The 25,327-nt window shown below is 39.6% G+C and overlaps 1 protein-coding gene across 2 annotated transcripts; it reads left to right on the top strand.

Annotated features, from left to right (window-relative positions):
* The first annotated feature begins 595 nt into the window (after positions 1-595).
* On the top strand, positions 596-24,860 carry HCLS1 (hematopoietic cell-specific Lyn substrate 1). 2 transcript variants are annotated; one of them, XM_060099919.1, is made up of 13 exons: positions 596-679; positions 1,249-1,322; positions 7,644-7,773; positions 9,945-10,055; positions 12,636-12,690; positions 20,539-20,649; positions 21,312-21,367; positions 22,158-22,227; positions 22,835-23,046; positions 23,469-23,573; positions 24,076-24,319; positions 24,457-24,525; positions 24,724-24,860. In XM_060099919.1, the coding sequence occupies exons 1-13, from the start codon at positions 596-598 to the stop codon at positions 24,858-24,860; spliced, it is 1,458 nt and encodes a 485-aa protein (XP_059955902.1). The 2 variants fall into 2 exon arrangements, with proteins under 2 accessions (XP_059955902.1, XP_059955903.1); XM_060099920.1 differs by lacking the exon at positions 20,539-20,649.
* The last annotated feature ends 467 nt before the right edge of the window (positions 24,861-25,327 follow it).

Below are 25,327 nucleotides of genomic sequence, written 5' to 3'. Positions count from 1 at the left end.
CCCATGCATTGTTCAGTTGAGGAATTTCAGCTGAGTGCCCCTACTGACACACAGCTGTGCAGTGGCCAGTCTCAGAGTGGAGGTTGGAAAAATTCTCAATGGCGTTTAGCAGGTTGTAGAGAGGAGTGTAGATGTTCACATTATCAAGAGCTGGACAAATATATATATCTCAAGAACTATGAAAGAAGTTGTATGTAGATACCTGAGTGAAATGATGCTGTAATTCCAGGGATGTTCTAGCAATCCTCATTGATTACCTCTTCAAGCCACTAGCTGGCTGGCCTTTTGACACAAGTGAAGGATCTCAGCAGTTTTGACACCCAGGTTATTTAGTATTACCTACACTCATGATGACTTCTGTCCAGACTAATGAGCCCAGGCCACATTAGTTTGTCTTAAATAAATCCACATCCCCCTTCCTCTAACTGAGAAAAAGTGCTTTCCTAAAACTTCCATCTGCTTTGCCTCAGATTCTATTTTCTTCTAAGAAAAAAATAGCATGAAACTTTGGCTGCTATATCATTGACTTCAGCGTTCTTGTTTTCCCTCTTCTTGATTTTTTCACCTAATCATTCCCATTTTCTGTCACCCTCAGATGTGGAAGTCTGTAGTAGGTCATGATGTATCTGTTTCCGTGGAGACCCAGGGTGATGATTGGGACACAGACCCTGACTTTGTGGTGAGTGTGGAAATAGCTTTCCTTGGACAATAAAGGGCAGTGGGCATGCATGTGGGCCACTCTGTAACCCTTGAGGGGGCTTAGAAAAAGTCTGGGACTGGGATAGCCCTCATGGTGGGACTGCCTGGCAGGACAGTTTGCTGTCATGAGTGGGGCCTGCATGATAGCCTGTGCTGAGGATGGAAGGAGACAGGTGCGGAGGAGTTTGACATTGTGATTGACAGGCTATGGCAGGCTATGCTGAGGGAACAGGTTAACTGGGTGTCCTTTGGTCTGTGAGCCAGGATTTGAGCTGGACATGTATAATTTGGGGGAATTCGGAAGTTGTAGGAGACCTAAAGGAGAAAGTTTGAGGGATGCAGAGTAGAAAGGGAGGTTTCAGAGCTCACCAGCTTAATTTTAACAGGAGGCCTGGGTGGGATAAGCACAGAGAGGAGTCTGAGTAAAGTGTCTGAGTGCCGGAAGCAGCTGATGCAGGGGACGTGGGGGGCATGTGTGTCAGCTATGTGGCCTCTCTCAGCCTGGCACATTTCTTGCCATCACTTATTGCTGAGTGTTTTCTTTTGTAGAATGACATCTCTGAGAAGGAACAACGGTGGGGAGCCAAGACCATCGAGGGCTCTGGACGCACAGAGCACATCAAGTAGGTACCAAAAGGACTGGGAGGAGGGAAAGAGGTATGGGAAGAGCCCAAGGAAAACTTGGAGACTCAGGAGAAGGTGAGGGGGGAAGGAAAGAAGGAAATTCCTGTCTGTGTGTCTTTGCTTTTCCTTCAGTCTGTCCCCATGTGTCCCTTTGGGTGTCATTGTGTATTTGTTTCATGTCTCTCCTCTTATCCCCCCAACCCTATTATCTGTCTTTTATTTCTAACCACTCTGATATTTCCCCAACTGTGCCTATTATTATAACTGTTCTCTTCCGTCAGTAAGGCATGAGGAATTCAGAGAGGGAAGTGCTGAGCTTGTATCATTTACTATCTATCTATTCACATAAATGTAAATGTGTGTCTGGATTGTAGGGTGACTTCTGATGGGCCAAGGAGGATTCAGTAAAATGTCAAGGTAAAGAACTCAGAATAAATGCTATAAAAACGAGGACAATATCAGGTCCCATACCTGGTCTAATTGACTTTTAAAATAAAAATTTGTGTTTGGCTACTAATAGAAGTAGGAAGCAATGAATGGTAATATGAAGAAATATGACACTTGGAAAACCTATTGATGTATAGGGATCTTAAAGATTATAACCCAATATTTTACCAGAAAAAAAAAGCAAAACAAACAATAAACTCTGATACCATAACAGAGAAGGAAGTTACTCACAGACAAATCCAGGGGTTTCTGTGGGATATATTGTGTATTAGGATTGAGAGATTCTCTCTTCGTTAATAATCCATGGATTATTTGGGATCATCTAACCAGGGCTGTTTGCTTTGGATAGTGTCAGAATGTCCAATAGACGCAATAAGCAGTATAACAGGAGCAAAATTAAAAAGTAAATAAATTGGCAAAATTAATCTTTTTTAAGCTCCATTTTAACTCCCCTCCCCCACAAACAGCAGTGTTTTTACCTCATTTTCTTCTAGATTTTAAAAAGTGTCAGTGGATTATCACATTGCACAAGAAACACACTATGAAAACCTGACACATGTTTATACAATTTGATAATATTCAGTACTCCACAGTGTTGTTTAATCAGACATAAATGATTTATTTCAAGTAACTGTAATGAATATCATATTTAAAGAAAGTAGGCAATTCTGGAAGCAGTTGGAAAGCAAAAACATGGAATTGGGTCATGCAGGAAGCTTCTCTGATGCTCCTCTGTAGGCTCATCAATCCTACCCAAATTAAGACATCTTTCCTTTTCTGAGAAAAGGCCGCTCAGTCCTAGTATCCTGAGAACTGTTAAGATAAGCATACAAACTCTCCTTGTACCTTTCCCCTCCCAGTGCCTGTCTTATGCAGAGTAGGAGTAGAACATTTTAAAGAAGACTCCTAAATCCCTGCCGTGATCTTATGGAAAGAGCTGGAGTTTGGATATCAGATAGATTCAGGTTCAATTCACAGCTCTACCATTAATAGCAATGTGAGTTAGACATATAGCCTCTCTGAAACTCAGCTTATTTATTTATCAAATGGGAATAATAATAGCTACCTGGCAGGTGTATGGTTAGAATTCAATGAACTAGCATATAGCAAAATCTAGTGCAGTACTTAGCACCACTTAGCAGCTCAATAATGTTATTTCTCTTTCCTGTTAATATAGATTACTTGAATCAGATTTTCTTCCTAAAAACCTAAAAATAAACATGTAAACAGATGGCAATCTTGCTTCTTCCTAAGTGGGGTTTACCTGAACTGTTGTGTTACACAGTCCAGTATATATATTACTCTGACTGGTGACCCCTGGAGTTGTAAAATGTGGTGACCCTGGGTGTTTCCTTATTAGCCTAACTGAATCTATATCTGATAGAATAAATTGTGGAGACATTTACACAAAAACCCACTCCCCTCCCGTTTACCCAGGCTACTGAGGTATAAAAGCTCAATCTCTGCTAGTAAATAACTAGGTGATCCTGGACAGGTCACTTCCCTCTCTGATTCCCAGTCTTGCCATTGGGATCAAAAAGACCTCTAGAGGACCTTCCAGTAGTAAGCCTCCAATACTCTGGGATTCTTTCTGGCTAGTGTGGGCTAGGACAACCTTTAAGGTCAGATGGGAATCACTAAAGTCCTTGGAAAGGAGGGGAAGTTGAACAGGAGAACAGTAGCTGCAGAGCTCAGATGACTCAAAGCAGGAAAAGGAAGTGATTGTGGTTCTCATTAATCTCACTACCATCCCCCACACCATGATCTTTCTTTTTTAAGTCTGCCTAAAATATATTTAGTTTGGGGAATGGTTTGGTAATTTGGTGAATAGTTCAAATGATCCTATCCATCCTTCATCTATTGTGTAGAGAAGTCCTGGGCCAGGTGGCTCCAAGTAGCCTAGTGTTTCCAGGAGCTGCCAGGTTTTCAAGGGCTCTTGCATTTTCTCCATCTTCTTCTCCCCACTTTTGCTCACTTGTGCCCATGTGCCTCTTTACAGTCGATATACCCCTCCCCACCCCTGGCTGGATGTAAACACTGATCTGCTTCTTGTCACTACAGATTAGTTTTGCCTATCCTAGAATTTCATGGACGTGGAATAATATAGAAGGTATTCTTTTGTGTCTGTCTTCTTTCACTAAGCGTAATATTTTTGAGATCTATTCATGGTCTTGTGTATATCAGTCTTTTGTTCCTTTTTAATGTCAAGTAATTTTGCATTGTACAGATAAACCAGAGTTTGGTTTATTAGCCTGTTGATGGACATTTGGGTTGTTGACAATTTGGGACTATTACAAATAAAGCTGTCATGAACATTTTGATCCAAATCTTTTTCTTAACATATATTTTTACTTCTCTTGGGAAATACCTAAAAGTAGTAGAATTCCTGAATCATATAAAAAGTGTTTTAACTTTTTAAGAGACCAGTAATCTGTTTTCTGAAAGAAATGTTTTTTCACTCCTACAAATAATGTATGGGTTTCAATTGCTCCACATCTTTGTCTATACTTGTTATTGTTAATATTTTTAATTTTAATTATTTTTGTAAGTGTGTGGGGATTTCAATTTGTATCTTTCTGCTGACTAATTTTATTGAGCATCTTTTCTTGTGCCGTTCATATATCTTCATTTATCTTCATTTTGAAGTGTTTATTCAAATCTCTTCCTCACTTTTAAAGTGGGGTCTTTGTATTCTTATTGAGTTTTAAGAGTTCTTTATATATTCTGGATAAAAGTCTTTTGTGACATATGTGTTGTACAAATATTTTCTTCCAGACTGTAACTTGCTTTTTCATTTTATTAATGGCTTCTATTGAAGATCAGAAGATATTAATTCTGATGAAGTCTAATTTATCAAAATTTTTTATGGTTAGAGCTTTATATGTCTAAGAAATTTTTGCCTACCTCAAACTGTGAAGATTTTTCCTATGTTTTGTTCTAAAAGATTTATAGTTTTAGCTTTTACAGTTAAGTCTGTGATCTATTTCAAATTTGCTTTTGCGTACAGTGTGAGGCAAAGATTGAGGTTCATTTTATTTCCATAAGGATATCTCATTATTCCAATATCGTTAAAAGACTAATCTTTCCCCACTGACTTACCTGGCATCTTTGACCATATACATGAGGGTCTATTTCTAGACTCTTTTATTGATTTATATGTCTGCTCTGACCCACACCATACTGCACTGGTTGTTGTAGCTTTATTGTACTGCACTTTTTATTGCAGTCATTAAATCAGGTAGTCCTTCTCCTTTGCTCTCCTTTGAAAAAACAAACCACTTTTTACCATCCTAGGACTTTACATTTCCACATACATTTCAGAATTAGCTAGTCAATTCCTGCAAAAATGCCTGTTGGTGTTTTGAATGGGATTGCACTGAATCTATAGATCATTTTAGAGAGAACTCACATCTTAATAATCTTGAGTTTTCCAATCCATGAACATGAGGTATGTCTCCATTTATTTAGGTCTTCTTTAATTTTTTCAGAAATGTTTTTCAGTGGTCACATCTTGCACATATTTTATTAATAAGTTATGCTAAAATATTTCATGTTATTTCATGTGATAGTAAGTGGTATTTATTTTTAACTTTAAATTTCCAAATGTCTGTGACTAGTATGTAGAAATAAAATTGCTTTTAATAGTGATCTTGTCTCCTGGGACCTTGCTAAATGTACCTAATAGTTCTAGTAGCGCATTTATGTAGATTCTTTAGGATTTTCTACAGCTATGATCATACTGTCTGTGAATAAAATCTTACAGTCTGTCACTCACTTTTGTGCTTTTACTTTTGTAATAAAACCAAAAAAATCTGTTCTTTCTCTTAGCTCATCTTTGAGGTCCTGGGTGTCACTTGGTTTCTATAAACTGTATTGCTTCATCAATTACAAGGTATTTTAAGCCTTAAAATAGGCATCTGAGAGTTAATGTGTTAAAAGTTTCTTAGGTATGCCAATTAGGACATTGAATTACAATTATTTTTCCTTTCTGTATTTCCACCTGATCACTATTTTCATACATTAATTATCTTTGTATTGTCAGAGCCTAATGGTGCCTCACACTCAAAAAAGTTTAATATTTATTTAATAAAGGAATAATATAACTAACACATTTATAGTGCCTTCAGCTATATTCTGAAGAATTTGGTAAGAAGTTGGTCTTCGTTGGCCCCAACATTTTCATTCAAATTATATTATCTATTGTTATGATTCTCTGACTAACCTCATTGTCATCTATTAAGTGGATATTCCTGAATCTCATTTTCTAATCCCTTTAAAAAACTTGTTTCAACTATAATACAGTTATGATCCATGTAAAAGTAATTGGATTTATTAAAACTTTGCTAATTTTTCCTATTTGAAAGTAATGTTTAGTCCCATTTTCTTCATTCTTCATCTGAACACTTTGGTTGGGAAATATTGGTCATTTACCTGTTCTTGGAACCAATAACTTTTCTGACACTGACAGTTCTAAAGTGTTGATGCTGTCGAAATAGCAACACAGGATCTCTGCCTTCACTGCTGCCAGAGGGTTTAGAGCAGGCACAGGAACAGAGGGTTCTTCCAGCTGTTAGCTTAATTTCATCTGGCTCAAAGTCAGTTTTCTAAAATTAACTTTGACTAAAGCTGAGAAGGCTTTTTAAAAAGACCTCTGTTGGGCTTATACTACAAGGCCACAAGATGGATCTATTAGTCCATGAAAGAGGAGACTTTCTGCTGTGAGATGGCCATTCTACCTGTAACCAATATATCTGGTTTTTCTGAGCTAGTGAAGTCCCAGGAACATCACTATATGTCAGTTTCTTAAACCTCCATTTCTTGCTACAGGAAGTCAAATTTTTTATTTAGGGTTCTCTTGCCCAAATGTTTCTAAGAATCCCCAGTGGTCCTTATATGTGTCCAAGTATCAGTCCTGATTGTCACTTATTGGTGCTGGTGTTGGTGCTGGTGCTGAGCTGTCACTTCTTATCCTCAGCCCAAACAAATACACAGAGGTATTCTCTACCCACATGGTAGAGATGAAAGTGAAGTAAGAAAGAGAATGCCTCCTTTTGGTGTTACATTCTCTTAAGGACAGAAGTGTCCCAAATCAAGGTTATTTGAGCCTTAAAGTTTTGCAACAGTTAGTGATGAGAGTGAATTTTATTAGTGAGCCTTTTTTAGTTTTTAGTTCTCTCAGGAATTAGCAGATATAGGGGCAGTGTGAAGGGCATTCATTTTTGACAAGAAGAGACACAAAATACTTAAAGTATAGATAAATTTCCCAATGCTGCATTTTTTATAATCATCGTTTTTAATGACTTCCTCATGTGCCATTGAAAAGTAATACTGCAATTTACTTAACTGTTCCCCATTTTTTCCATATAAATTGTTCCTTGGTTCTTGCTATTAAATACAATGTTTCAGTGAATATCATTAGACATTAAGCTTTGCCATATTTAAAACTATTTCCTTGGGGTAGACTTCTAGGAATAGAATGTGTGGGTAAAGGGTATATGAATATCTTTGTGCTTCTTGAGGTAGAGTACTGAACTGTTAAACAACAAATCCATTCAGAGAGGAAAATAACTTCTCAGTTGCTAGAATATAGGTGACACTGTTCTCTAATATTTAGGAACATGAGACTAAATATCAGAAGGTTATTTAGTGAGCAAAATAACAGACTAGAGGAAATACTATTGGCTTATGGAGAGTTTATATCAGGCTATATATGCAGACCACACCTACCTCATACTCCCAGACTCAGCACAGGTATACTTTGGGGCTATTGCTAAAAATGAACAGAACACACTGCAAGATTTCAATTTTTCTGCAAAGGAGGGTTCGTTGACATCTCTGTGCTAGACGAGTCTCTGTGATGTGGTTACTTCCAGCATTCACCAGCTGAGGAACAAAGTGTCAGAGGAGCATGATGTTCTCAAGAAGAAGGAGATGGAATCAGGGCCCAAAGCATCCCATGGCTACGGAGGTCAGTTTGGGGTGGAAAGAGACCGAATGGACAAGGTGAGTTGAAAGGGGGATATTTGCTTTAAAAAAATAAACAAATGAATTGATTCATTTGTTGGTTTTATGGTTTAAAACTTATTTAAAAGTAAAATATTCATGTAGGTTTTAAAAGAGAATGTCCACATATTATATGTGTCATTGTCCCCCTGATTTCAACACATAAAATATAGATGACGTGGGCTTCCCTGGTGGCACAGTGGTTGAGAGTCCGCCTGCCGATGCAGGGGACACGGGTTCGTGCCCTGGTCCGGGAAGGTCCCACATGCCGCGGAGCAGCTGGGTCCGTGAGCCATGGCCGCTGAGCCTGCGCGTCCGGAGCCTATGCTCCGCAAAGGGAGAGGCCAGAACAGTGAGAGGCCCGCCTACCACAGAAAATATATATATAGATATAGATATATAGATAGATAGATATAGATATAGATGACAGAAAATGGGAGCCAAGAATTTAGAAGGGCTGGGCTAGTGTAGACCCAGCCACACTGTAACTGCTAGACTAAGGAGACACACATAGAGAAGGGGAAAATATGTTTCAAAATCATTTACTGCTTTTAAATGGATGTGTCTCTTACTGTTTTCTTTACTGTATATTTAGTGTTCTTTTTGTACATATTTTATACATCACTTAATATGATTTGCACATAGATGTGAAAAATATTTATGTGAATTTATCTATTAGATGTCCTCAAATATATTATTATTTTTCCTTTATCCATTAGATACTAGGAAAATATGATAAAAAGAAAGCCTGTATGTTGAATTGTATTTTTCCATTGACTTTTCTAACCTCAAAGATAAAAATATAGGACTTCCCTGGTGGTGCAGTGGTTAAGAATCCACCTGCCAATGCAGGGGACCCGGGTTCGATCCTGGTCGGGGAAGATCCCACATGCTGCGGAGCAACTAAGCCCAAGAGCCACAACTACTGAGCCCGCGTGCCACAACTACTGAAGCCCGCGCATCTAGAGCCCATGCTCTGCAACAAGAGAAGCCAGTGCAATGAGAAGCCCGCGCACCACAACAAAGGGTAGCTCCTGTTCGACACAACTAGAGAAAGCCCGTACGCAGCAACGAAGACCCAGTGCAGCCAAAAATAAATAAATTTATTTTTAAAAAAGATAGAGATATATTCCTGTAAGAAAAAAGATTTAATCTCCAAGGAGAAAAAGCAATTTAATGAAAGCAGTTAGTTCACCCTTTTGTCATTGTGTAAAGTGCAAAGTAGGCATTGTATTCTCCCACAGAATTCCTAGGAAAGATTAAAATAGATAAGCAGTCATTCATTCCTGAATTCAGCAAACAAAGTTGACCTACACAGACCCAAAAACACTACAAAATGAGCTCCCAGGAGCTCATATAGGGCAGTGCTTCACATCCATCTCTGTATTAATAGTTATCCCAGCATGGAATCGGAAATACAGGAGGAAGAAGAAACTTTCTAATTTCTTCTTAGTTGAGACTCTGCAAGGTATCACTATTTGGTTTGAAGTATTATTCAATTCCAAGATTTTTAAAGCATCCATATCCAAATATTAAAAGAGACATACCTTTCAAAACCAAGTAGAAAATGGTAGATGGAGAAAAGAGTGGAGGGGAATAAAAAACAGTTAAATTATATGCCATCTTGGACTACTCACGGTGTTGTCTACCAGCCCCCTTTGGTATAAAGAGTCAATCACTGTTAATATCAGGGCCCAGGCTGCACTTCTGAACTTTGATGGTTGTGTAGGAACAAAGATCCAGAACAAAAGCACCTGGCTGTGTTAAATATTCAATCCGGGCTATGGCATCTAGTCAGTCCCCTTATGTGTCTCCCCAGTAACTACCCTCATTTCTATTTTGATGCACAAAGCCCTTGTTTCACCCTCTTTTTAAGCAGTGGTTTACACACTGCCCTGTCTATGTAGTCTCTATCCTTCTGGTTCCCAACCCATCCTATGGGAGTTTCCTAAATGATGGGTTCCTAGTGGTATTAAAGAAGAGGATGTGCAAGGTTCCAGAAAAAGTCATCTTGCTCTCCCATCACACATTCCTTGGCACTCCGTCAGAGATTATCAGTGTGACCTAGAGTGGAATTTCTTGTGTTCTTACATCTCATCCTATCTCTGATCATTTTATTTTTTCATGGTCATTTTTATCTTCTCACTCATTCCGATCTTGATTTTTCTCAGAGTGCTGTGGGCCATGAGTATGTTGCTGAGGTGGAGAAGCACTCTTCTCAGACTGATGCTGCCAGAGGCTTTGGGGGCAAATACGGAGTTGAGAAGGACAGGGCAGACAAGGTAAGTGACAACTCTCTCCCTGTGCCACCCAACTCAGATCATGTGGGACAATCACCTTGAATGTAGGTCTGTGCTTCTCCTGTGGAAAGATGGGGCAGTGACCTCACGGAGAGTCCATTATGAGGATGGCTCCCACACCTCCCTCAGCAAGTTCTTTGGTGCTGCTGTTGGAGGCCACATGCTGACCTGAAAGGTGTTCATTTAAAAGAGACAAAGACTCCCAAACTCTGAATAAGGAATCCCTAAGCCATTGTTTTATTGTTTTCCCCCCTGCATTTTATTTTATTTATTTATTTTTAAAACATCTTTATTGGGGTATAATTGCTTTACAGTGGTGTGTTAGTTTCTGCTTTATAACAAAGTGAATCAGCTATACGTATACATATATCCCCATATCCCCTCCCTCTTGCGTCTCCCTCCCACGCTCCCTATCCCACCCCTCTAGGTGGTCACAAAGCACGGAGCAGATCTCCCTGTGCTATGTTAAGCCATTGGTTTTATCATACCTGTAGGCATGAAGAGAGAAGAGGAAATTCCAAAGCTCCTCCTTTGGTCTAATATGAAAGCCTTATAAATATTTATGCCTTTCAGGAAAACAGACATATCAGCTGAAGTATTATTGTAATGGTAGCAAATAATCAAATAAAACAACTAATTAAGGTTACAATGTTTTTAGAAGGTGAAGGTTACTTTTCACAGGAGTTGGTACTAACTCCTTGAAGTCCAGGTGTTTTAAAGACTCCTTCGTACAAAAAAGTAGTGATAGTTTTAAAGAGAGAAAGAGAAAAAGGACAGCATGATTACAGACTATAGAGTGGTCCAGAGAGTACAATTGATAACTCATTCATGTTCTCATTTTCACACCTTAGTAGATCGGATTCTTTGAGCTCGTTCTTTATGGGGCAGAGTAGTGTCTCTGCCCTGCAGCAGCACACAGAGCAGACATCTCCTTCACAGCTAGCTGAGATTTTGTTTGTTTGTTTGTTTGTTTAACCTGCAGCTGTTAATAAGTAGGCCTGAATCCTTAAAGCTAAGTGTTAGAGTGTTATTTGAATTGTAGGGGTAAAAAAACCAGAAAAGTTCAAAACATACTGTAAGGTAAAGTAAAAGCACAGAGGATAATTTTTAAAAGCAGTAATGGAATATGGAGCATGTAATGTTCTCTAATCAGGGTGCAGTTTCTCTTCCTTCTTGGCTCCCCTCCTGCCTTTGCCTAATCTTTCACTGTTCTTTCTTTCAACTCCTGCCTCACCAGCCACAAACCAAATTACCTTAACAATCAGTGTGTCTTGTAAATCAAGAAACAATACATACTAATAACTTTTTTTAAATAAATGTATTTATTTTACTTATTTATTTTTGGCTGCATTGGGTCTTTGTTGCTGCACACGGGCTTTCTCTAGTTGTGGCGAGTGGGGCCTACTCTTTGTTGTGGTGCACGGGCTTCTCATTGCAGTGGCTTCTCTTGTTGCAGAGCATGGGGTCTAGGTGCATGGGCTTCAGTAGCTGTGGCACGAGGGCTCAGTAGTTGTGGCTCTTGGGCTCTAGAGCACAGGCTCAGTAGTTGTGGCCCACGGGCTTAGTTGCTCCGCAGCATGTGGGATCTTCCCGGACCAGGGCTCAAACCTGTGTCCCCCGCATTGGCAGGCGGATTCTTAACCACTGCACCACCAGGGAAGTCCCATACTAATAACTTTTAAAATGCAAAATCTAGACTTGCTTAGGGACCTATTACTGAGCCATATGGGGACATAGCTAGGTTAGATATTTTCCAGTATTTCCAGTCCCAAAGTAGCTAGGATCCAGATTCTCCTGGTTGCCTCTCATCCCACCAAAATCTACATCTCTGGGTTTCCACTGTTGTGTAAGGAAAGAGAAGAGGCACAGTATAATCAGTCAGTATAGGATGATATCTCTTACATGTACACAGTGCTGCTTTATAGTTTACAAGGCAGTTTTCTAGCTATTATCTCATTTTAGTGTCATGAGACTTAGGAAGAAAAACACTAATTTACTGAGTACCCACACTTTATGTATCTTGCCCCATTTAGTCCTGACAATATCCCCAATAAGTTGGAATCATTTTACAGTTGAGGTTAATAAGGCAGGTATACCTATTTTCATTTCATATTTAAAGGGCCCAAGGGGGACTTCCCTGGCGGTCCAGTGGTTAAGACTCTGCACTTCCACTGCAGGGGGGCACCGGTTCCATCCCTGGTCAGGAAACTAAGATCCCACATGCCTCCGTGTGGCCAAAAGAAAAACAAAACTAAAAAAAAGAGGCTGAGGCTCAGTAATATTAAAGGACATACCTAAAGTTACACAACTACAAATAGGAAAGGTGGGGTTGGGGTTTGGATCTAGAGCTATCTGTGTCCAGGGCCCATGGTCACTGGTTTGTAGCACACTGCCTTTACACCAGCCTGTCAGGGTACTGTCTGTTTCTACATTGAATCCCCACACTCAGCTCTGAGCCCCTATCACTAACCCCTGGGCTGAGCTATAGGTGTAAGGGTAAGTGAGAGAGGGAGAAAATGTTCATCTCTGACTCTAATCGATTCTCTCTCCTTTTCTCTGTAGTCAGCTGTTGGCTTTGATTACAAAGGAGAAGTGGAAAAACACACATCTCAGAAAGGCAAGGACCCTGCACTTCAGCCATAACAACCTGACTGCCCAGACTTCAACTCCCAACAGCCATCATCGACTCCCTTTAGTTCCATGGCCCAGTTCCCTGCTATTTTATTTTATTTTTAAATCCAAGCATGTACTTGCTTCTTTTTTTCTCCTATATTGCTTTCTATGAGCTTGGTCAAGTTTTCTTTAGTCCCATTTCCCCTCTAATGGATCAAAAATAGGATATTATACTCCTTTATTTTAGGAAGTTATTCCTAAGTTTTAATGTGCATCTGCAGCTTAAGTTTAAAATTAATCACTATTTCTTCCTGAGTAACAAAGGAAATGAAGAATAATTTAATTACATTTCTTCTACATTCTATAGTCTTTGTACCAACTGAACAATTGTTTAGTATATCGATTACATGTGTTTGTTTTTAAATCCCACAAAAATTAATCATTATTATTACTAGGTGAAGGCTTATTTAAATTGACCAACATATTTACCAGTTTACTAGCTCATCATTGTTTATGATATTTCATTGTTTCCTCCTTGCTTCTTCTATTCCTTCTTGCTAGAGTATATCCTTTGATAATTCTTTCAGTGAGAGTATATGAGAGAACTCCCAGGCTTTGTCTGAAAAAAAAATTTATTTTGCTCCATTCTTCATTGTTATTTTCCCTTCATCATGTTGAAGATACTATTCCATCATCTCTGGCATTTCTCTTGGGTTAGTCTAATCATAATTCCTTTGTACGTAACATGTCTTTTCTCTCTGTTTTTGTTTTGTCTCATGAAAATTTTTCTTTTTGTTTCTGATATCCTGAAATATCATCAGGCTATATCTAGGTGTTGGATCTATTTTTATTATTCTACATGAGACTTATTGCTCCTCTTGAGAATTAACTTTCTTCTTTTTATTTTTATTTTTTTATTTTTTTATTAGTCTCTGCTTTACAACAAAGTGAATCAATCATACATATACATCTGTTCCCACATCCCCTCCCCCCTGCGTCTCCCCACCTCCCACCCTCCCCATCCCACCCCTCCAGGCGGCCACAAAGCACCGAGCCGATCCCCCCGCGCCATGCGGCCACCCCCAACCAACCATCCACCCCACGCCCGGCAGTGTATACACGTCCATGCCACTCCCCCGCCCCGTCACAGCACCCCCCCATATCCCCAAGCCCACCCCCAGTAGGTCTGTGTCTCTATTCCTGTTTTACCCCTAAGTTCTTCATGACATTTTTTTTTCTTAAATTCCATATATATGTGTTAGCATACGGTATTTGTCTTTCTCTTTCTGACTTACTTCACTCTGTATGACAGACTCTAGGTCTATCCACCTCATTACAAATAGCTCAGTTTCATTTCTTTTTATGGCTGAGTAATATTCCATTGTATATATGTGCCACATCTTCTTTATCCATTCATCCAATGATGGACACTTGGGTTGTTTCCATCTCCGGGCTATTGTGAATAGAGCTGCAATGAACATTTTGGTACATGTCTCTTTTTGAATTATGGTTTTCTCAGGGTATATGCCTAGTAGTGGGATTGCTGGGTCATATGGTAGTTCTATTTGTAGTTTTTTAAGGAACCTCCATACTGTTCTCCATAGTGGCTGTACCAATTCACATTCCCACCAGCAGTGCAAGAGTGTTCCCTTTTCTCCACACCCTCTCCAGCATTTATTTCAATATGAAAAGTTCTCGGGCATTTTCTCTTTAGATAGTGTCTCTCCTCTCTTCTCTTTTATTCTTTCTTCTGGAACTCAGATGTATATTAGAACTTTTTATTCTCTTCTCCATCTCTCTCTCTCTTTTAAAAAAGACTTTATGTTTTCAGTGCTTTTTAGATTTATGACAAAATTGAGAGGAAAGTACAGTCCTGCACCCATACCTGCATAGCCTCCCCCATTATCAACATCACTGACCAGAATGGTGTGTGTGTGTGTGTGTGTACTTTTTTCTTTCTTTCTTTCTTTTTTTTTTTACCAAGGATGATTCTACACTAACAGATCAAAGTCAGCCAAAGTCCATAGTTTACTTTAGGGTTCGCTCTTGGTGTTGTGCTTTCTATGGGTTTGGACAAAAGTATACTGACATATATCCATCATTATATTGTCATACAAAGTAATTTCAGTGTCTTAAAAATCCTCTGTGCTCTGCCTATTCATCTCCCTCATCCCTCAGCAACCACTGCTTTTTTTTTTTGTCTCTATAGTTTTGCCTTTTACAGAATATTATATGGTTGGAATCATATACCATGTAGCCTTTCCAGATTGGCTCCTTTCACTTAGTAATATGCATTTAAATTTCCTCCATGTCTTTTCATAGCTTGATAACTCATTTCTTTTTTGCTGAATATTATTCCATTGTCTTGATGTACCCCAGTTTATTTATACGCTCACCTACTGAAGAACATAGTGGTTGTTTCCAAGTTTGGGCGATTATGAATAAAGCTGCTATAAACATCTGTGTGCAGGTTTTTGTGTAGACCTACATTTTCAACTCCTTTGGGTAAATACCAAGGAGTGAAATTGCTGGATCCTATGGTAAGAGTATGTTAAGTTTTGTAAGAAACTGCCAAACTGTCACTCAAAGTGGCTGCACCATTTTGCATTCCCACCAACAATGTATGACAGTTCCTGCCTGTTGTTCCACATCCTCACCAGCATTTGTTGTTGTGAGTAGTCTGGATTTTGGCCATTCTAATTGGTGTGTAGTGTTATATTATTGTTTTAATTTGCATTTCCCTGATGATATATGATGTAGAGCATCTTTTCATATGCTTATTTGCTATCTGTATATCTTCTTTGGCAAGGCATCTGTTAATATAAATATATTTGACCTATTTAAAAAGTTGGGTTGCTTGTTTTCTTATTGTTGAGTTTTAAGAATTCTTTGTATATTTAGGGTAACAGTCCTTTATGACATGTGTCTTTTGCAAAGATTTTCTCCCAGTGTAAGGCTTGTCTTCTCATTTGCTTGACATTGTCTTTCACAGAGCAAAAGTTTTTAAAATTTTAGTGAAATCCAGCTTGTCAATTATTTCTGTCATGTGTTGTGTCTTTGGTGTTGTATCTAAAAAGGCACCACCATACCTAAGGTCATCTAGGTTTTCTCCTATATTATATTCTAGGAGTTTTATAGTTTTGCATTTTACATTTAGGTCTATGATCCATATTGATTTAATTTTTGTGAAAAGAGAATTTTTGTAATGCATGTATCTAGATTCATTGTTTTTTTAATCTGTGCATGTCCACTTGTTCCACTTGTCTATGATCCATTTTGATTTAATTTTTGTGAAAAGAGAATTTTTGTAATGCATGTATCTAGATTCATTGTTTTTTTAATCTGTGCATGTCCACTTGTTCCAGCACCATTTGTTGAAAAGACTATCTTCTCTTCATCGTGTTACCTTTGCTCCTTTGGCAAGCATCAGTTAACTATAATTATGGAGGTCTATTTCTGCACTCTCTGTTCTGTTCCACTGATTTATTTGTCTATTTTTTCACCTCTACCACACTGTCTTCATTACTTTAGCTTCATAGTAAGTCTTAAAGTCTGGTAGTGTCAGTCTTCTAACTTTGTTCTCCTTCAATACTGTGTTGGCTATTCTGGGTCTTTTGCTTCTTCATATAAACTTTAGAAACTGTTGATCCAAAAAATAACTTGCTGGGGTTTTGATTGGGGTTGCACTGAGTCTATGGATCAAGTTGGGAAGAACTGACGTCTTAACAACATTGAGACATCCTATCCATGAGCATGGAATATCTCTCCATTTACTTAGTTTTCTTTGATTTTGTTCATCAGAATTTCATAGTTTTCCTCATATAGATCTTATACATATTTTAAGTTTATACCTAAGCATTTCTTTGTTGGGGTAGTAATGTAAATGATATTGTATTTTTAATTTCAAAATCCACTTATTTGTTGCTTGCATATAGGAAAGCAATTGACTGTTGTATATTAATCTTGTATCCTGCAACCTTGCCATAATTGCTTATTAGTTTCAGGAGTTTGTCAATTCTTCTGGATTTTCTACATGGACAGTCATGTCATCTGTGAACAAAGACAGTTGTGTATCTTCTTTTCTAGTCTACATACTTCTTCTTTTCTTGCATTATTGCATTAGCAAAGACTTCAAGTACAATGTTGAAAAGGAGTGATGAGACAGGCCATAGTTGCCTTGTACCTGATCTTAGTGAGAAGGATTTACGTTTATCACCATTAAATATGATACTAGCTGTATAGTTTTTGTGGATAGTCTTTATCAAGTTGAGAAATTTCCCCTCTATTTCTAGTTTACTAAGAATTTTTATTGTGAATTGTGTTGGATTTTGTCAAATGCTTTTTCTGCATCTATTGATATGATCATGTGATTTTTCTTTTTTTCTTGTTGATGTGATGGATTATGCTAATTTATTTTCAAATGTTGAACCAGCATTGCATACTTAGGATAAATCCCACTTGGTCATGGTAGATAATTATTTTTATACATGTTGGATTCGATTTGTTAATATGTTGTTGAGTATTTTTGAATCTGTGTTCATGAGAAATACTGGTCTCTAGTTTTCTTTTATTGTAATGTCTTTGTCTGGTTTGGGTATTAGAGTAATGCTGACCTTATAGAACAGTTGTGAAGTATTCCCTGTGCTTTTATCCTCTGAAAGAGTGTGCAGAGGACTGGTATAATTTCTTCCTTAAATATTTGGTGGAATTCACCAGTGAACCCATATGCGCCTGGTGCTTCCTGTTTCGGAAGATTATTAATTATTGATTCAATTTCTTTAGTAGATATAGGCCTTTCAGGTCATCTGTTTCTTTTTGTGTAAGTTTTGGCAGTTGTGTCTTTTCAAGGAACTGGTCCATTTCATCTAGGTCATCAAATTTGTGGGCATAAGGTTCATAGTATTATTTTATTACCTTTTAATTTCCTTGGAATCTGTTGTAATGTAACCTCTTTCATTTCTGATATTATAGTAATTTATGTTCTCTCTTTTTTTCTTTGTTAGCCTGACTAGAGGCTTATCTATTTTATTGATCTTTTCAAAGAATCAGCTTTAGGTTTCCTTGATTTTCTCTATAGGCTTCTTGTTTTTAATTCCATTGATTTTTTTTGCTCCAATTCTTATTTCTTTTTTATGCTTACTTTGTATTTAATTTGTTCTTCTTTTTCCAGTTTCCTAAGGTGGACACTTAAATTGTTGATTTTAGGTCTTTTTTCTTTTCTAATATATGCATTGCTTTTCCTTATGCACTGCTTTCACTGCATCCAAAATTTTTTGATAAGTTGTGTTCTTGATGTCTTTTAATCTCTCTTCTCTATCTCCATCTCTTCATCTCCCTGTGTTGTATTCTGGGTAATTCCCTTGGATCTATGTTAAGTTCTGTAACTCTCCCTTCAGCTGTATTTAATTATTGTTTAAGTTGTCCACTAAATTTTTTAACTTTATTTCACATGTTTTCATTTGTGCAAGTTCCCGTTGATTCTATTGAAATTCTGCTGATTCCTTTTCCATAATGCCCTATTGCTTTCCTTATGTTTTTCACCCTTCTTTAACTCTTTAATTATTTTCAAAGTATTCATTTTATAATTTCTTTCACATTGTTATATTATTTGCAGTTCTTGAGGGTGCTAATTCTTTTGTTCAGTTTATCTGTTTTCCCTCATGGTTATTTATTTTTTTGATGGTTTGTAATTTTTGTTTGCAAATTTATTTCAGTGGGGGAAAGGGATATTTGTTTTTTGAGAGATTTATGTGCCCTGGGTTGAGAAGTTTCCCATCAGAGAAACTATGCCTTTATTTCTGTCTGAGTTCTAGGGGTTTTAATAGTAATAGACCATGTTTTCTTTATGATTTTTGTTTTCTATTATGAATTCAATTTCTTAAATACATACAGGTCTATTCAGTCTTCTTATTTTTTCTTAAGTCAGTTATGGTATAGTGTGCTTTTTAAGGAATTTTTCCATTTTTATCTATATTTTCAAATATATTGGCATAACTTCATTTATAGTATTCCCTTATTTTCTTTTTAACCTCTGTAAGATCTGTAGTGATATGTTCACTTTCACTTCTGATATTGTTACTTTGTGTTTTTTCTCTTTTTAATTATTTTTGCTAGAGATTCATCAGTATTATTTTTTATTAATTTCAAAGAAGTATCTTTTGGCTTTGCTCATTTTCTCTATTGTTTACTTGTTTTAAAAATTTTATTGAACTCTGCTCTTATCTTCATTATTTTTTCTTTCATTTTAATGTGGGTTTAGTTTGTTCTTTCTGTAGCTTCTTAAGGTAGAAACTTAGATAATTGATTTTAAACCTTTGTTTACTGTATGTGCTCTTAAAACTATATATTTCCCTCTAAACACTGTTTCTGCTACATTCCACAGTCATGCATATTTTAATTTTCATTCCGTTCAAAACATTTTCTAATTTTACTTTTCATTTCTTCTCTGACCCATGAGTTATTTAGATGTGTGTTGCTTATTTTCCAGGTATTGGGGAAATTTTCTAATTTTATTGTTATTACCTTCTAATTTAATTCTGTTGTGATCAGAGGATATGTTATCTCATGTTCCAATCTTTTGAAATGTATTGAAACTTTTTATAAGGTCAAGCATGTGGTCTATCTTGGAGAATGTTATATGTGCATGGAAAAAAATGTGTATTATGCAGTTTGGGGGTACAATATTCTGTAAATGTCACTTAGGTCTTGATAATGTTATTTGAGCCTTCTATAATTTTAGATTCTTTTGTCTAAATTTTCTATTAATAATGAAAAAAGAGTGTTAAAATTTTCAACTATGATCATAGATTTGTCTATTTCTCTTTCTGCTTTGCTTCATGAGTTTTGATTCTGATAATAGGTTTATACCAGTATATATATTCCTGATGAATGACAAACTGAACTCTTATCATTGAGTTATGTCTCTCTTATCTTTTATAATGCATTTTGTCTTGGGGTCCGTTTTGTCTCATATTCATGCCATCCTTCTGATGCTTACTCTTTCTGTGGTATATATGTTCCTACATCAGTATCCAATTAATTTCTCAGCTTAGAATTTCTGTATAATATAAGTAGCATGAAACTGGGTATTTGTATCCCACACCTTCAGGTGTAGGTGTGGAGTTTCCAAGTCTCATAGGTAAAATTTCCTTCTCCAAATGCTAAAAAAACTACAATTCCTCTCACTATTTCCGTGGACAGGTGAGTAGACATTTTCTAGAATTCTTTTATAGGAGTGGGCAGAACCTTACTTACTTCCTGCTCTCCAGCCACCTGTTCTTATAGAAAGTAGAACCCCAGACCCTAGATCCTAATCCCTAGGCACTAAATTTGGGACTTAAAACAGCTTGTATTTTCTATGTCAGCTCATAATTACCATCATGTCAACTGTTTTGATTCATCTGTTTGTTTCTGGAGCCAGGAATTTTTTTCTTCTTTTCTTTTGAGATTCACTATTTAAAAAAGAAAAAAAAGAGAGATTGCTCTATCTTTCTGACTTTGCTAAGTGTTTATATAGGATTAGGGAAAGACATATATTTCATATGCATCTCTCTTTTTTTCTGGAAGTCTCTCCTTACACTCTCTATACTTTCTCCTTCCTTGAAGAAGGGAGAAAATTCAAATGATCTTCTCATCTTGGAATGGAAGTAAGGGAGGAGAGGAAAAGAGTGAACATTGTTTAAAGCTTACAAAAGTTGCTTAGAACAACATTTCTCTTTCATTTCCCAGTATTCAAGCCCTGCTCTCTTCCTGGGGCCCTATCATCCTGCACCCATCCCTCCTGACTCTTCTCTTCCACAGCACTTCCCCATGGGCTGAGAGTGAGCTCTCACGACTGCTCCTTCCACCATAGATTACTCTCGTGGTTTTGGTGGCCGTTATGGGATAGAGGAGGACAAACGGGACAAGGCAGCTCTGGGATATGACTACAAGGGAGAGACAGAGAAACACGAATCCCAAAGAGGTAAGTTGGGGTTGGAGAGGAGGGAGGTCACAGGGTACATGGAGCCCTCCTTCTGTCCCTGAAGGCTGACATGGAGGACCCAGAATGTGAGGGGCAGGTATGCAGGAAGTGGTGGGATGAAGAGTAAGTGTACATATATGGGGGTAGCTGGGAGGAGACCTACAGGAGTGGAGGGGAAAACAGCAAGCTAAGCAGCAGGACAGAGGAGGGTGACCAAAGAAAAAGGATCACTGAGAAAGGGTTGAAGACGGACAGGCCGGGTGATGGCAAGAGGGTGATTTGGCTGTGAGTCTTAGAGTCCCCTCTGCTTCACAGAGAGAAGGGCTTCTTCCCTGGGACACATAGGGGATGGCTGGGGGGCACTCTTCAATTTTTCCTATTTCTTCCCTTATATTTTCCCCTTTTCTGTCACTTCTTTCTTTTTGTTTCTCTCTTCCCATGTCTCATCCCTCCATTCTCTCTCAAGTGTTTTTCTTCCCATCCTTTTTCATCTTTTCCCACCCATGCCTCTCTAGCCTCTGATTTTCACACTTTCTTATTGATCTTTCTCTTTTCCTCTTTCCTGTCTTCTGGTCTTCCTTCTCACTGCTCCCACTTCCTCTTCCCGTACATTTCTAGCATTTTAACTCCTCTTATGACTCTCAGATCTTTCCATCCTGCAGATTATGCCAAAGGCTTTGGTGGTCAGTATGGCATCCAAAAGGACCGAGTGGATAAGGTAAAGCACCAGAACACCACTGTCTTGAGCATGGTTCCCTGAAGTACATGGAGAAGAGTGAGAGGCAAAGCTGGGAAAAGGATGGGCAAAGCTAGGTGCCCTGCGCTGTCCTCCTGGTGTCCTGCTCTCCCCATTGACTGCCCTCAGCATCTAAAGGGCATGTCTTCTGAAGCCTGACCTTTTTTTTTTTTTAATATTTATTTATTTTGGCTGTGCCGGGTCTTAGTTGTGGCACATGGACTCTTAGTTGCGGCATGCGTGCAGGATCTAGTTCCCCAACCAGGGATTGAACCTGGGCCCCCTGCATTGGGAGCATGGAGTCTGACCCAATGGACCACCAGGGAAGACCCAGAAGCCTGAGCTTTAACTAAGGAGAGTGGAGGGAGGCAGAGAGAGACAGAAAAACTCCAGAGAAAGGTATTTGAAATTTCATTGATTGCTTGGCATTGATTAACTCAATCAATAATTTCTTCCCACTCCATTCAGTCTTCCCCTACACCTTTTCATGTACTGGCCTGAGACCCTCCTGCATTCCAGGCAACTGGACTTAGAGATGTGAGATTCCAGGAACACTGAGCTTTTAAAAAGGAGAGCTAATCCCACCAGTCTAGAACTTCTTTACCCCTCTCTCTGCCACAAAACAACACTATTTGAATACCCTGTCTAACTATTGAGCATCAAAAGGTTAGGGAGACCTCCTATAGTGACCCAATCACCAATACTGCCTTCTGGATTATTACCACTCCCTTGCCCCTCCCCACCACTACACATACTCTTCTCTTACCTGCAGAGTGCTGTTGGTTTCAATGAAATGGAAGCCCCAACCACAGCTTATAAGAAGACAACACCCATAGAGGCTGGTGAGTTTTAATTCCCTTTCTCTGTGCTCTTCAACCTCTTCTCCCTTCTCGTTCTTTTTTTTCCTAGACTACCTATTCCAAGCCTTTACCTACCTAGATTAGCTGAGGTAGACTTGACCCCTACCCTCATATTCCCAGATTCCCTCTCCTAGAAAAAATTAGGTTAAGTGGATATCTGAGTGACGCTGGTGAAGAAACTGTAAGCAGAGAACAGAGGGAGGAAGGGAGGGAGCCATTTGGGAAGAACACATAGGGAAAGGAGCTTTGGATGGGGGATAGAGGGTAGATGGTGGCCAGAGGGCATACAGATTTAAGAAATGTGGACAGGGAAGATGCAGGTTAGGAGGACAAGTCTTACGATTTCAAAAGAGCAAGAGTCTGAGGTCACATGTCCTGGCTGTATGGAAATCTAGGCATCAGGGTTACCTTATCCTCCTATAATCCCCTTGTTCCTTCATTGATACCTCTTTACCTCCCTTTCCATGAGTCCCCTCTCTACCCGCTCTTCTTGGGATATTTAACTTGTTCCTCTTCTTCATTCCACTGCCCATTCATTCCCCTACCTCCAACCCAAGACAACCCAAATTTTTCTCGCCTGTGTCTGCAGCTTCCAGTGGTGCCCGTGGGCTGAAGGCGAAATTTGAATCCATGGCTGAGGAAAAGAGGAAGCAGGAGGCAGAGGAGAAGGCACAACAGACAGCCAGGCAGCGGCGGGAGAGAAAGGCCTTGGTAAAGATGGACCGTGAGGCTCCGCCACCAGTGGCCACTATGGAAGAGCCAGTGGTATCAGCCCCATTGCCCAAGAAAACCTCCTCGGAGGTAAGTGTTTGGCCCTTTGGGATCTACACCAAGGATTCCTTGCCCAGACAAGAGCCTAAGGCGTCTGTATTCTTAGTAGAAAATAAGGCACAGGCCTCCCCTGTGTTAGGCAAAGTCTACAGTTGCTATCCCTGTCTTCAGGAAGATTTCAATCTGATGGTGTAATTAAGCTTCATATATACATATGAGAATGTTAGCTGAAAAAAACCAAGATTTACATAGTACAGCGGAAGATAGATCACCAGCCAGTGCAGTCAATTACTGCTGCAACAACAAGAGGAAGGAGCTGTCATTTCAGGGTGGAGCCCAACTTGAGGAATGGATGATTTGAACTGACAGAGGTAGGAAGGGGTATTCCAGGTCAGTACAAGAGAGAAGATGGAAGTTTCTTGCTCACTGGAATGTTGCTTCATCCTTCACAGGCCTGGCCTCCAGCAGGGAGCTGTCTGTCATCAGAGTGTGGGCCTGTGAGAACCAGTAGGGAACAACAAGTGCCTACCCAGCCCCCAAGGCAGAATCCCCCAGAGGTAAGCAGAGCCCCAAAGATTCTCTGCTCCTTCCCCATCTCCTCATGTCCTAGTAGGTGGGCTGTACAGGATGATCAACGATCCTGGTTTGTCTGGGACTATCCTGGTCTTAGCATTGAAAGTGTTATATTCTGGGAAATCACCCAGTCCTGGGAAGACTAGGATATTTAGTCATCCTAGCTGTCATCTTTCACCTTTTTTTTTTTTTTGCTTTTGCTTTTGCTTCAATGTTTTCCTGGTCTTCCAAGGATTCTGACTTGCTTTCTGCTTCCCTTCTATCATCTTTTGGTAGGTGTTTTGAATGGATGGGTGTGGGAGGTTGATGAATGAAGAGGGATGAAAGATTGTGTTCCCTAGGAGAGGCTGTTAGAAGGATGCAAGGATGGAGGGTAGAATGGAAGCATGGGGATGGGTGGGGTCTTAGCAGTCCTCCATTGGGAGAGTTTGGAGAGGCAGCTCCTGGTGAACAGAAGTCACCCTGCTTCACACTGTCTCTTCTCAGGACAATGAGGAGCCCCCAGCTCTGCCCCCCAGGACTCCAGAAGGCTTCCAGATGGAGGAAGAGCCAGTGTATGAAGAAGCGCCTGAGCCTGAGCCTGAGCCTGAGCCTGAGCCTGAGCCTGAACCCGAGAATGACTATGAGGATGTTGGGGTAATGGACAGACATGAGCTGGATGAGGAACCAGAGGGCGACTATGAAGATGTGCTCGAGCCTGAGGATCCCTCTTTTTCCTCCACTCTGGCTGGTGAGTGGTGGGGCAGCTCCTGGATTTGGTCAGCTGTAGGGGAGAGGAAGAGGGAGAATTCCCCCATTACACAGAAGGACCTGTCTATTTTCCTTCTCCATGTTGATGAGACCATATTCATATTTCTCATTATGCAGGATCATCAGGCTGCCCTGCTGGGGCTGGGGCTGGGATCTCAGCTGTAGCCCTGTATGATTACCAAGGAGGTAGGTTGGGAGTGGCCTGAGAGGTCTGGTGCCTGGAGGCCCTTGATACATGAGAAGGGGGATGGATTCTGGGGTCAGGATAGGGCCCAGACTTGTCATCAAGATCAGGCCTATATCGCTTCCTGAGGTTTAAAGGGGACACAGGGGTGGAGGGATTCCTGCCTGACCATCCTAATATCCTGTTAATTTTCTCCCCAGAGGGAAGTGATGAGATTTCCTTTGATCCAGATGACATCATCACTGACATTGAGATGGTGGACGAGGGCTGGTGGCGGGGAAGTTGCCATGGCCACTTTGGACTTTTCCCTGCAAATTATGTCCGGCTCCTCCAGTAACTGTGGCTGTCTGTCTTCTGCACTGTGACTTCCCTTGTCCCAAGGGGCTCTGCCTCCCCCCGCTTTCCATTTCTGCTGCAAGTGTCTGACAGGATGTCATGAGTTGCCTGAAGCCCTAGACAGACTTCTCTCTCCCTCTCCATTAGGGTTTGGAGCAGAGACAGCATGAGGAAGGAGGTCTCCTTCCCCTCGGTGTCCTGTCTATCCTGGATACCCTAGATGATCTCAGGGATGTTTATCTTGTGTCCTGCCTCCTTCCACATGAATCCCCCCTCTAACACCCACCCCCCACCCCGCTCTACCTTCCTTTGTTTGTGAACTCTGAGCTTCCTGGTTTGCTTACCTGGGAAGGTATGTTTATATTTCCTGGTTGTGCTGTTTGCTCACTTTCCTTCTCTGCAGAAATATCTCTGAATCTTCTCTCTGCTCAGTCCTAAAGTTGAAATAAAGTGGGACCATGGATAACC

Source organism: Mesoplodon densirostris, chromosome 5 (assembly GCF_025265405.1).
Source record: "Mesoplodon densirostris isolate mMesDen1 chromosome 5, mMesDen1 primary haplotype, whole genome shotgun sequence".
Taxonomy (NCBI): Eukaryota; Metazoa; Chordata; class Mammalia; order Artiodactyla; family Ziphiidae; genus Mesoplodon; species Mesoplodon densirostris.
This window is presented reverse-complemented; position numbering and strand designations above follow the sequence as displayed.